At 40.2% G+C, this 12780-nt stretch overlaps 1 protein-coding gene across 2 annotated transcripts; it reads right to left on the bottom strand.

Moving 5' to 3' along the window:
• Positions 1–2764: 2764 nt before the first annotated feature.
• Positions 2765–12341, bottom strand: gclm (glutamate-cysteine ligase, modifier subunit). Of its 2 annotated transcripts, XM_088426628.1 has the most exons (8): positions 12177–12341; positions 11966–12114; positions 10759–10821; positions 7097–7181; positions 6905–6961; positions 6621–6823; positions 6341–6455; positions 2765–3799 (listed from the first exon to the last, which is right to left on the bottom strand). In XM_088426628.1, exons 2-8 carry the CDS (start codon positions 12098–12100, stop codon positions 3630–3632), a joined length of 828 nt encoding a protein of 275 aa, XP_088282754.1. In that variant the 5' UTR covers positions 12101–12114; positions 12177–12341; the 3' UTR covers positions 2765–3629. The 2 variants fall into 2 exon arrangements, with proteins under 2 accessions (XP_088282754.1, XP_088282753.1); XM_088426627.1 differs by having other exon boundaries at positions 11966–12332.
• Positions 12342–12780: the final 439 nt, after the last annotated feature.

Genomic DNA, 12780 nt, shown 5'->3' with positions numbered 1-12780 from the left:
TTATTTTCCTGATTTCCAATAAGTTTAAAATATATTTGAAACGTACAGTCAACAAATAAAATATACAATTAATGTGAAAATCAGATCGAAAGTCACAATGATGAACTGATGTTTCTTACTGTATGTAGGACACTTGTCCTAATGGCAAGGAGATCTTAAAAATATTTTTTTCTATGTGTATTCCATATGTATTTTTGTTTTTAAAAATCTTCAATGTTTTGGCAGTAAAATACTTTTTTGAGTGAACTTTTTAATAAACTCTCATAAGTGAATGATGTTTGACGTGCCTACAAACAATAGAGCTAACCAAGATAAAGATATATGCATTAAAAACTAAAGTGGTTAAATCCAAGTTTACCAACTAATTACCGTACTCTTACTCGAGACAATTTCTTTGCAAACCTTCATTTTTTTTAGCAAATGGCTCATAACGTATTTTAGAATCACTTCATGCAATGCATGGACATGACGTTTAAAAAAAATCCATAAATGAAATTCGTCAAATTTAGCAATCAAAACGAGGGCTGTATAGGTCACGTGATTTTTTTTCTTGAAGCGACACCTGTTTGTGTGTGTTGTATTAATAAAGCACAACACACTTATAGCTTGTTTAAGCATCGGTTTACTGTTGCGCGGGTTTCGCTCATTGAGTTGCTCAATGCGCCGATGCATCGTGTTTCGGTAATCCTGACCCATCTTTACTTGTGGTGTACGGGGCTTGCTTATCCCTCCACCGCAACGCCAACACACTAAAGACTGTGAGGGAGACTGTGGAAAACAAACGTCATGACGATAATGTAGGTTAGTTTCGGTTCAGTTTGGAAATGATGACTGTATCAACAAAAAAGAGAATTGACAGGCACTGCCATTGATGTTGCTTGAAGATCACACTCAATAATCAAGTAAACAACATCTCATCCCTTAGATCTTTACTTCTGAAAGCAACATACCAATAGGGTTCTAGCTCATGGGGAGAATGTTTTGTGGAGTAAGGTATCAAATATAATTCTATTTTATGTGGGAATATTATTTTAAAATACAGTAATTCATTTATATAGCATATCTTGGTTTCTGCTCTTGGTGTTCCTCTGCAGGCGGTCTGTGCATTGCAAAACAGCTGAGAGAGACCCAGGGAGGGCGGAGGAACTGTCAGACGGCGTCGAATTAATGCACAATGCGCATTTATTCCTCGTTGTTCCTGGGCTCCTTGTTTCACCCTCATTGATTTTCCTGTCAGGTCCGTAGTTTACATTTTGCCTCCAGTTAGTACTTTGCATTTTCCTCCGTGTTATTCTGCGTGAGCATGTTCTGATGTTACTTTTTATGCCTCCCGTTACCTCCCGACGGCTTCTTGCGACTGCTCCGCCCTCCCAGTGAGTACCTGGTTGTTAGTATACAATATTCCATTGACTTTTTACTCTAGTAGTTGTTACTTTGTGGCTGTGCAGGTTCTATCGTGTTGTCCTGTTGGGACTTAGTAATGTATTTTGCTTCACGTGTTACGTGCTCTTTTTTTTATGAAACCATTTCATTAAGTGTCTCTTGTCCAGTCTGATTCGGGGACCATACTTATTAGAGAGCGTTCTCATCGGAAACCCGTAATACAGTAATGCACTCTGAACTTTTCTAAGATGGTCTTTGTTGTGAAAAGTACGAATGCTCTTGCTCATTTAATAAAAACATCAACCCCCAAATCAAATGCAATGCTTTGTAATTTCAGGAGTTTTTATGCTTTGTAGTCCATTTCACAAAGGTTTTCTGACCATCTTAGAAAAAAAGTCCAATTAAAAATCATTACCTTCATTACTGCCATAATATTGGTTTACAAGTTAGTTAATTAAATTCTTCAATGCTCGCCAAATAAGAATAGGCGATTAAAACAAGGGATTAGAGCTATTGCCTTATTTTTGTTTAACCTCCATCTATCCACCCATCTGTGTTCTAGAGATGCTTATCCTCACAAGGGATAACTCAACTGGTTGCCAGCCACTTGCATGGCACACAGAGACGAACAACCACTCACGCACCCAATCCCACCTAAGGACAATTTAGTGTGTTCAATACACCTGCCATGCATGTTTTTGGAATGTGGGAGGAAGCTACAGTGCCAGGCAAGAACCCACGTGGGCTCAGAGACAACATGCAAACTCCACACAGGAAGACTGGAGCTAGGTGGATTTGAACTCTGGTCCCTGAACTGTGAGGCGGACGTGCTGACGACTGCCTCGAGCTGCCCTTTGTTAAACTCATGTAAAATAAGGAGCATCAAACTAGAGTTTTAAGAGACAAAGTGTAAGATTGAGACCGTTTTTCATGAAGGATGGCAGGAGGTGACAAGACCAGACTAGATAGATAAGACAGACAGACAGATAGATAATCTGTGATTTTCCTGCCACTTTTTCCCAGATGTACAGTTGCATTTTCATTTAATTCATTCTGGAATTGGGGAATTACATCCTAGCCATCAAACTTTAAATAATGCACATAGAAATTACTAAAACATGCAGTTGCTGAGTAAATTTGTTGGCCCAAAAAAGCTAAAAGAATGCAAGTATACCCCAAAAATGCTTCACAAAAATCATTTCAAAACACTTTGACAATTAAGTTCCCTTTTAATAAAAAACAAACAATTTTGTGTTACTAATTAACAGGCTATTACTACATTACTATTTAAAACATGTTTCTATATAGTGAGATCAAAATTCTACGCAGTAAATATGTCATATTTAAATGATACACAAGCATCCAAACCATAAAACTGAAACGTCTTTTATGCAAGTTTTAATAAAGCCAACAAATGACAGTACAGGTAATGTTCCCAATACAGCAGAGATATTTCCAAATCATTGACTAAATCAAGAGTCGTAACTCATAAATAAGAATGATGTATAAAAGATTTTATTCCCATCTCAAGAGCTATTTAAAGAGGTAAAGATGACATCAACCTCGACTTAATCTAAAAAATATTACTTAAATATCATGACAAATCACAATTGAGGTTTATAACCCGAACAAAAAATCAATAGCAGGTTATTTAGCTGTTTCCAGTAGTGAAATTGTAGAAGTGCATTTCTTTAGATGAGGAATGCAAATTAGTCTGTTAAAAAAAAAAAAAAAAAAAACTGAAACTTGAATTTTGTAAGGGAATTCAATTTTACAGATACAAATGGTGATAGGAAAAATAAGCAATTTCTTTCTTCCCACACTCTTTATTTACTGAAAGCTTGATATAAACAGGTATGAGGACGAGATGTTCAGCTGCAAACGAGGCACTTCACATTTGAACGGGCGTGAGGACAACACTACATGAGCCGCTAGTTGAGATCCAGGTCACAAGGCAACAATTAGTCACTCAAACTACCTTTGCGTGGCATTAGAAAGCTTCACTGTACAGTAGTGTTGTTCATGTGACCCAAACCGGACTATTTGATGTATTTGATTGATGCAATTTTTCCTCCTCCACCATAAAATTCTCTGACTTGTTAGCATAGATGACTGGTGTAAGAGGTATGTTTTGTGTCCAACCATATTGCCAGAAAAAGGCCCACTTAGAGAGCGGTTACATTGCATGCGGTAGTGAATGGAGAAAAATGTCAAATGGCTTCATCCCCCGTTTGGCCCACGTCCTATTAGAGTTCCGCTTTCCTGGCACTGAACAAGTAGCCCATAGCCTTGATGATACCGCGACTCTTGACGATAATGGAGTAGCGCAGGAGCCACTCCAGCCTCCAGTCGGCTGCACTTGCGTGCTGCGTTCCCTCCTGCATTGCCTCCCGAAAGGCGGCCACTGATATTAACTCTGCGTGGAAATGGGAGTTATATATTATTATTTAAAACACCTGAGACCTTGTAACATTAACCAGTCACTCTGGTCAGGGAGACTGGCAAACGAGGCCCCATTTTGATAGTTTCACTAAGGGAGTATATACACTTTTGTTGTGCAGCAGTTTAAATTCATCGCTTTGTGTTGAATTAGGGAGACATCACTTGTTAAATTTTATAACCGAAGAAGCCTTTTGAATGAACAGGGAAGCATGTTCAAAATTTAAGAAGAGTCCACTTGATGCAATTCAGCATTCGTGAACCAGAACACAAATGTATTGGCAAACGCTTGATTACAGCACATACAAGTATTTGAAAACAAGTTATGCTGTGCATCCAAATACAACCCCAATTCCAATGAAGTTGGGACACGTAAAATGGAAATAAAAACAGAGCACAATGATTTTGCAAATGATGTTCAACTGAATACACAACAAAGTCAAGATTGTATATTTATTGTTTAAAATGATAAAACTTTAATGTTGTGCAAACATTTGCACATTTTAGTATGGATCTCTGCAACATGTTTCAAAATAGTTGGAACAGGGACAACAAAAGAGAAGAAAAGTTGATGAATACTGAAAGAACACCACTTGGGAGCATTCCACTGGAGAACAGGTTAGTTGGAAACTGGTGAATGTGATGATATGGTATAAAAGCAGCATCCCCCCAAAACTCAGTCTTTCACAAGCAAAGACAAGACAGGTCTCACCGCTTTGTGAGCAATTGTGTGAAAAAAATAGCCCAACAGTTTAAGAACGATCAGAAACACTCCAGAAAACCGCTGGCAGCTAGCAGCTAACACAGTTCCTCGCTATTCTTACAAGTGTAAAATACAGCTCTACTGTGCAAAGCAAAAAGCCTTACATAAACAACATCCTGAAATGTATCTAATTATATTTGTGCCACAATCGCGAGCAAGCAATGAAAGATTTTGAGGGAGCGAAAGTAGATTTTGAGATGAGTTTAAGTGTGCAACGGTAACCCTCCCTCGCTCAACATCTAGCTCTCACTTGCTCAAGTTGTGTCCCCTCTGCGCGCTCAGTTCAGCACACACGTTACGAATGTGCCACAAAACCAGTCAATCAGAGCTGATAAAAGAACATTGATTGACTGTTTGGACTCCAATTAAATTGCTTATGTTAACTCCAAAAGCGCAAACGAGATGGCATCACACCTACTTGGGCGGGAGAAGGTAGACTTCTATCATTAACGTAAAAAAAAAAACTAACAAGGTAGTTCTATCAAATGAGACAAGACAGTAACAATAATAATAATAAAAAAATGCCCACACACGGCGTGCTGAATTATTTTTTTCTGTGCTCAAAATCTTTCAATGCTCGCTCGGGATTGTGGCACAAATACAATTCCATAGAACATCCTGAAAGAACTCGTATAAAAGAACAGTGGCCAAGTAAAAGTGTGCTGTGGTCTGTTGAGTCCACATTTCAAAAGATGAGAAAGACCATCTTAAGGCACCGTCAATGCTGAAAGTTATACATGGAGGTTTGGGAGCAACACATGCTGCAAAACAAGCAGTGGCTTTTCCAGGGACGTCCTTGTTTATTTCAGCAAGATAGTTTCAAGCCACATTGTGCATTTGTTCTAACAGCGAGGTTTGATAGTTAAAGAGAGCAGCTAGTGGACTGTTTTGTCTGTAGTCCAAACATGTCTCTCAATGAGAATGCGTAGCACATTATAAAGCGCAAAATCCGACAACGGAGACCCCAGACTGTTGAACAATTGAAATGTTACTTTAAGATAGAATGAGAAAGAATTCCACCTACAAAGCTTCAACAATTGGTGTCTTAAGTTTCCAAATGCTAATTGAGTGTTGTCAGAAGGAAAAGGTAATGTAACACAAGTGGTGAACATACCCCTGGCCCAACTTCATTGGAACGTGTTGCAGGAAACAAATTCAAGCAAACCCTTACTATAATGCGGTTCAAGTTTCGTGGCCTCACTACAAATGAGGACCGTGAGCTTGAGTACAGTATACTGTACATATAATGATGGGCTGTTATGTTTACAGGCGTCTTTTTCTGTCTGACTCGTTCAACGAGTTGGTCCTGCGTGTTGAGGGAAGAGGCCCACATTGGATCTTCAAAGATCAACTTGGAACAACATTGTACGATAGTGTGAGTGATTTCCTTGACTCTTTGTTGTTCTATTGTTTTACTAATAACGTTTTAAGGGAGATTAAATCAACACGCAAATAATTACCTGTAGTAACAAGGGAGTGGAATCTATCCCTCCAAAATTCTACACTGTGGATTAATAGCTTAATTAAGCATACTGTAACTGAAATCAGTTTTGACCTCTCTGCCTATTTAAAAACATACATGAATGTGCGTCTTAAGGATATGTTAAATATACAAATAGCACCCGCAACTAAGACTGGGCCTTTTGATATGGTGCCATTTTTGGTCGCGAAAATACTCTTGGTCCTACCAACAGTGGTAGCAAGGGTGTTACATATTGAAGAAAGTAAACTATATGATAGTGGAAAGATGACCACCTGTGGGATCGTTGTGCGTCAGCAGCTGGATGTCAAACTCTTTGGCGAAGGCGGTCAGCTCAGGAGGCATCACACAGCAGGATGCCAGGTTCACTTGATTGCTGCTGGGCTTGACCTAAATAACAACCAGGCACCAACAATAAATTGCTATCACATTTTACCATTTCCCTTCAACTGATGAATATAAATTTTTTTTTTTCTTTTTTAGCTTATATAGCTGTTTATAGCTGTAAGTTGGAGAGGAAAAACACATAACTTGTACATCACATTTGTAACAGACCTGAGCCCAGTTGTACAGCTGTTCCAGTAGGTCCTTGTCCAGGTCGGAGGTGCCGATGGCAGCGATCTTCTGGCTACGGACCAGCGCCTCAAGCTCCTCCCATGCTGGCTGAAGAGGAGCCAATGTTTGGATGTCGTTACCCAAGAGCCTGCGCGGCGCAATGATAACAGAGTCCAGCTGGGACACAGCTAGCGTCTGACAGGCTGAAGAATAAAAAGACATCCTGTGAGTAAAAACATCATTTCAAACAGTAATTTATTTATGAACACTGCGTTTCCTTTTACCCATCTCCACGGCATCCCTGATGGAAGACTGACCAGACTCGAAGAGGAATAGCTTAGCTGCCAAAACAAAGGGACCATTCTGATGTTGCAACAGTTCTTTACACACGATTCACAGAAGCAAATGAGTAAGCAGCAACTTGAGTTATTAGCATTAAATTAAAATGTTTTAAGATTGTTAAATAATGTACAGACCTGACACCTTAAGCTCCTCCCTCTCCTCAGGTATGATAGCATCGGTGGCCTGGGGGATGTTACAGTCCAATGTATCTGGTAAGTCCTGCAATTAAAAACAGGCAAAAAGGTTGGCTTCCTTCAAGTGTTTGTACTTGTCAAGTGACTCTTGACCCTCACAGGCATTCTGAACAGATGGCCTCCCATGTAATGTTAATCGGTTCATTTGATTTTTAGGTCGCATTGATGTATTGTTTCATTTGTTGTTTCAATAGGGGGCCACTCACATCCAAATAAATGCGACCAGTATGTGATCTACGTGCAAATGCTTAAGGGCCCAAAACTGTCCTGTATGTGCACTGAGGTCACCATGATGTCACACACCTTGGGTGTTTAATGTTAGTGTTCACGGAAGTAGCTAGCGATGTCTAAATGGATGTCATACCCGAGCCAGGATATTTTACATATGTCAACTATAAAGAGGAAATTAAGGAGGGGAACTGTGAAGTATTAGGCCATTTGTGCTGTGCCAACAACTCTTTGCTCGTTTGTTCCGAGCGAGAGACACAGGAGAGACAAAATGTCCCTCACTCTCCCTATTCCATTGAGTTGTCTCTGCCTCGTCCACTATTGTTTTGGTTTTTCCAACCTTTTCATATTGACCAATGAAGACAGGAGTTGTAATCCACTCCTGCCCTCATTGGTCGATGTGACACCAGGAGCCAATCACGTGTCTTGTAGGAGTGCCCGTGAGCTGATCGACTGATTGGCTCGCCAGCCTTGTGCCAGTTGTTGACTGTTGACTACAGTACCTCACACACAAGAGAGAACGCAAGTCTGAGGCAGTGTGGTGAGGAAGACAGAGAGCGTTGGGAATACGTTTCAAATGCTGTTGTAATAAATTGGAATTTCAAGGGTAAACTCTGCGTTCCTATTTTCATGTTTGGTCAGCTACAGGCTTCACTCTAGGTCAGGGGTGTCCAAAGTCAGTCCTCGAGGCCCGCTGTCCTGCATGTTTTCCAGGTTTCTTTTCCTGACACACTTGATTCAAATGATCAGGATCGTTATCAGGCTTCTGCTGAGCTTGTTGATGAGCTGATCGTTTGAATCAGGTGTCTCAGGAAAAGAAACCTGGAAAACATGCAGGACAGCGGCCTTCGAGGACCGACTTTGGACACCCCTGCTCTAGGTCAATGTCAGAGGAGTGCCCAGGGGATGCGAAATTACATTCAACTCATCTGTTTGGCATGCAGCGCGTCTCTCTGCATTTTTTTTTAAGAAAAAACAAAGCTTTCCTTTGCTTATATTTTTTTATGCACTTCACATTTATTACGACGTACATATTTCTCTTATAACTACTCCCCCATTGCCATTTGACCCCAGTGGATACTGTGATTAAAGGAGATTAGATGATCTTACTTTATACAGTGGACACCCGTGTTACAATATAAGTTTGTAGCACCAATTCATAACAAACTATTTGGGGTCTCCCCGATTAATGTTATTTTCATGTTGCGACATGGAATACTGAGTTTTTTCATCCCCTCTTTATGCCATTTTCCCGGATTTGCGACAAGAGCAACTGTCATGACCCTAGGGGGTTAGCTGTATTTGTTGTTTTGCCTCCATCTGCTGGCGTGTTTAGGTAATGGCACTTATTCACTATTGGCGTCTAACTGCTTCCATGCAACGCGTGACTACAATTCTGGTCTGCTATTGGTCGGTGTCTCCTCACGGAGATAGTGGTCTGCTATTGGTCAGCCTCAATTGTTTCAAAATGGCGGAACGGTAAAGCTTTGTTCGATTGTGAGTGTTTACAAAACTATGTACAGTCGGCCCCCGGCTTACGAGCACCCTGATTTACGAACAATTCGCCTTACGAGCGTGGATCAGGGAGATTTTAGTCCTCCGCTTACGAACAAACCTCTCGCCTTACGAGCAATTCGACATGCCGGCCATTGAGTATGTAGAAATGTTCTCGTTAGTTTGCGTCAATAAAATCAACAGTAGCGACATCATCAATCATCAGTAGATACTTGTGGCAGTAACGTGAACGCTATTGGTCTTACAACGTCACACTAACTGTCTCACTCACGGTGTCTAAATATATTACCATTTAAGTGTAGTGTTTGTACAGCTAAAGGGAAAAACAGCTGACATGAAATTAAATGTGCTGATTGCAGGACAAAGAATTGTCATTGGTTTAAATGTGTGTTTTTTTTTAAATTAATTGTCAATACATTCCAACCGTTTAAAAAAAAAAAGTGTGAATAATTATCAGTCAGTCACGGAGATGCGAATATGCTATTGGTCGATTAAGGTCACCCGGTCTCACTCACGGAGATGCTATTGGCCGGCGTCACACGTCAATCACAGAAATGCCGATATGCTATTGGCCGAACGCCTTTATCTAGCTTGATGGGACAGGATGGAAGGAAGGAGAGAAAATTAGTGAAAAACGGAATGTTGTGAAGACTTTGCAAACTTTATCTGTTAGACATAGCTTCTAAAATTACTAGCAGCAGTAAAGAAAGAAATAAGAGGATGATGTTTTAGTATCTGCGTGATTTGCACCCTGACTGAAAGAGTTACTGTAACACTGTAAGACCAATAGCATATCTATCGTCGTATTAACTTTGAGCGTTAGACTCTGCCCCCCTCTGCTTACACCCAGCTCAAGTCTCGTCGTTTCAAAGGTAAAAGCTATTTATTCATTGTATTTAACATATAATGAAAGTGTACAGCAGATTATGTCACTCAATTTTAATATATGTATACAGTGTGTCGTTATTACCTAAGGCTTCGGCGCGCGTTGCACGCATTCACGAATTAACATGGGTTTGGATTGCCCGCTATACGAGCAATTCGAGATACGAGTGTAGCCGCTGAACGGATTAAGTTCGTAACCCGGGGGCCCACTGTATAGTGCATTTTATTGCTTAATTCAAAATTGATTGAAAGGGTTAGCCATGGGTCCCAAGATTTCTAGTGATGTTAAAGAGAGAAGATGATGATTTATATGGAAAAGATGCTGGAGATAACCTTTATCAGGGAATGTGGGCATAACAAGCGGCACTCAAATGTAAATAAATCCTTTTTATATTTTTTATCTATGATATTTTCTGAATGTGTACATGTATATTATATATACGTAGCACTTACTATACTCTTTCAGTACCAATTTTTAATACGTATGTACAATTTTGATGTTTTTACCTGGTGTTCTATACGCATTAGCTATTTAACATAGGTTTGGATTGCCCGTCATATGGCCATTTCGCCTTACGACCCCAACCGCGGAATGGACTAATGTTGTAACACGGGGGCCCACTGTATTCCATTATAATGGGATGCCCACACCGTTCCATGTCCCCATCTCAACCCCACACCTGATTTATTCTAACACGACAAGACGTTTGGAATATATTCTGTATTGCATGAACATTGGCCATGACAGCTTCTCTTCAGGCATTGTTTGAAGTTTATTATCGCAGTTTTCAGAACCATGTCGCCTGAACATGTGGAACCTTACTCCATAACGCAAATACAGCAAGCTCGACAGGTCTTCAATTCAAATAGTATGCGATCTCCTTAGATAGATACTTAGCACACAGCCTAAAGGAAAAAGCTCATAATACATTTGTAGTATACAATATGAAATGAGTGAAAATTGTTCACCTTACCTGAGTTGGGGATTCTATTGAGGAGAACCAGCTGCTCAACGTTGCCTGAATACATTCTTGGAGCTAAAAAAAATACACAAACATGCACTCGTTTCATGCATAGCAAATTTCCACAAGCCTGACATGTGATGAGGAGACATTTATAGTTGACTCAGCTCCAAATGCAACATCTGGACCACGTATTTCTCTCTTGGCCGGCATGTATCATAAAGTAGATGAAGGCCACCTATGTTACTTCCAGTTTACCATTCATTAACTTTTATTTAACTGCTTTTTGTTGACTCAAAGGTCCATGGTGTTTGGTGACCAACTGCATGAAGAATGCAACACGTGCAAGAACTCTTTTAGAAATCACTGATCCCGGTCGATGCTGCTCAACATGCATTTTTACAGTTATGGTTAGGGCGGGGGTAGTCAAGTGGTCTTAGAGAGCCGCATGTTCCAGCATGTTTTTTATGTCTCTCTCCTAAAATCACTCCGGATTCAAATAATCAGCTCATCAGCAAACGCAACAGAACCCACATAATGATACCGATCATTTGAACGAGGTGTGTTATAGGCATTGGATACATGCAGGATAGCGGATAGTAGGTGCCCACCCCTGAGTCAGGGTTTCAAATTTCAGGTTCCTGCCAGTTAGGATGAGATTTTGATCAAAAGGTGAGAATTTCAAGTTTGGAATAAAGTTTCAAACGATTGTGATATAGTGTGTAGGTTATGATGTAGTAAACCATAAGCTTATATCATGGTAGAAATGAGTTCCGACTTGTGCTATGCAGGTTTTCCAGTAAAAGATGCGAAAAGGGGCAGCTCGTGTGAAAGCAAATGACAAAAAGAACAATCAAGAAATGTAACCTAGGGCAGTTTATCAGCTCATTCATAATGTTGTTTAGTTTACTATATAAGGTCACCAACCTAGTGTCTTCCAGAGTTGCAGGCCTTTTCTAAAATACTTAAAGAGGCATTGTGTTTCCCTTGTAATGAAATCCAAGTAGTTCTTCACATGAGTACAATCGTCCTCCGTGTACAATCGTTAAAATCCAGACACAATAAAAGTCATGTTTCCTTCCTCTTAAAGAAACGCTTACGAAACAATTTCCAAAGCCAAGTTATTCACACACCTGCTCCCGCTTGCTAGTGAGACACTAGCCTCGCTCAATAGATTGAGCGGATGGATGGTTTAAAAAATAATGATAAATAAGTTTACCTCCTCGCCAGGTGAGCATGGACATTTCTTTTTCAGGCGGGTTCTGTTGACTAAGTTTCCTGTGTGCAGCCTCAGAGTCTTAGCGTGGCTCAGCAGGATCTTCTTCGCCTCCACGTTTGCGTTATGGGGATCCATGTGTGCAGCTTTTGCTGGGAAAAGTAGAAAGGCGTCCGACGCGACGAAGCGTGACAAACGACAAAAAGACGCCTACCTTTCGCTAGTTATATGACTGCACCTTCTCAGAAGCGGCAATAAAAATAAATAAATAAAAGCTATATGAGCGATACTATGGGAATGGCACGTCGTCAGGATGACTTGCTGCTTTGGTTGCCTTAGGCACAGTTATGGTGGACGGAGTTAACGCCGACAAGGGCCACGCCCACCGGAGGTGTCGCCTGATAACATTAAAATTATTTGTTTTTCATTTTCTCTTTTCAACTAAAAAAATGTGAATAAATATTCAAATAATAGAATTTTACAACATTTTTAAAAATGGTTAAAATGATTTGATCCCTCCTTTTTCGCTGGACACCCTGAAAGCGGAAGTGGAAATATGAATGCAACCGGAGCCCGCCTTTTCCGTCAAGTATGATGTCACTGTGCAGACGGCCAATTTATGTTGCCACACGGCACACACAAAGCTTACCAAGCTTGAATATAAAAACTTGAATGAAAACGCTCAACAAAAATAAACGTAAAAATATTAAACGTATGACTAGGGCTTTAAAACATTTCCACAAAATAGTGTTGTTGACATTGTCTTGTCTTTTCCCCCCCAAAAAAATTGACCCAGAATATTACACATGAAGCCGATT

Source organism: Hippichthys cyanospilos, chromosome 10 (genome assembly GCF_059441005.1).
Source record: "Hippichthys cyanospilos isolate Australia breed blue-spotted pipefish chromosome 10, RoL_Hcya_1.0, whole genome shotgun sequence".
Taxonomy (NCBI): domain Eukaryota; kingdom Metazoa; phylum Chordata; class Actinopteri; order Syngnathiformes; family Syngnathidae; genus Hippichthys; species Hippichthys cyanospilos.
This window is presented reverse-complemented; position numbering and strand designations above follow the sequence as displayed.

Bases quoted from the DNA above. Each gene is read 5' to 3' on its own strand.
- gclm (XM_088426628.1), bottom strand. From the start codon at position 12,100: ATGGATCCCCATAACGCAAACGTGGAGGCGAAGAAGATCCTGCTGAGC. The intron at 7,182-10,758 runs GTAAGGTGAACA...TTTTAATTGCAG, and splicing joins CAATAGAATCCCCAACTCAG to GACTTACCAGATACATTGGA. The intron at 6,456-6,620 runs GTCTGTTACAAA...GTTGTTATTTAG, and splicing joins AGCTGTACAACTGGGCTCAG to GTCAAGCCCAGCAGCAATCA.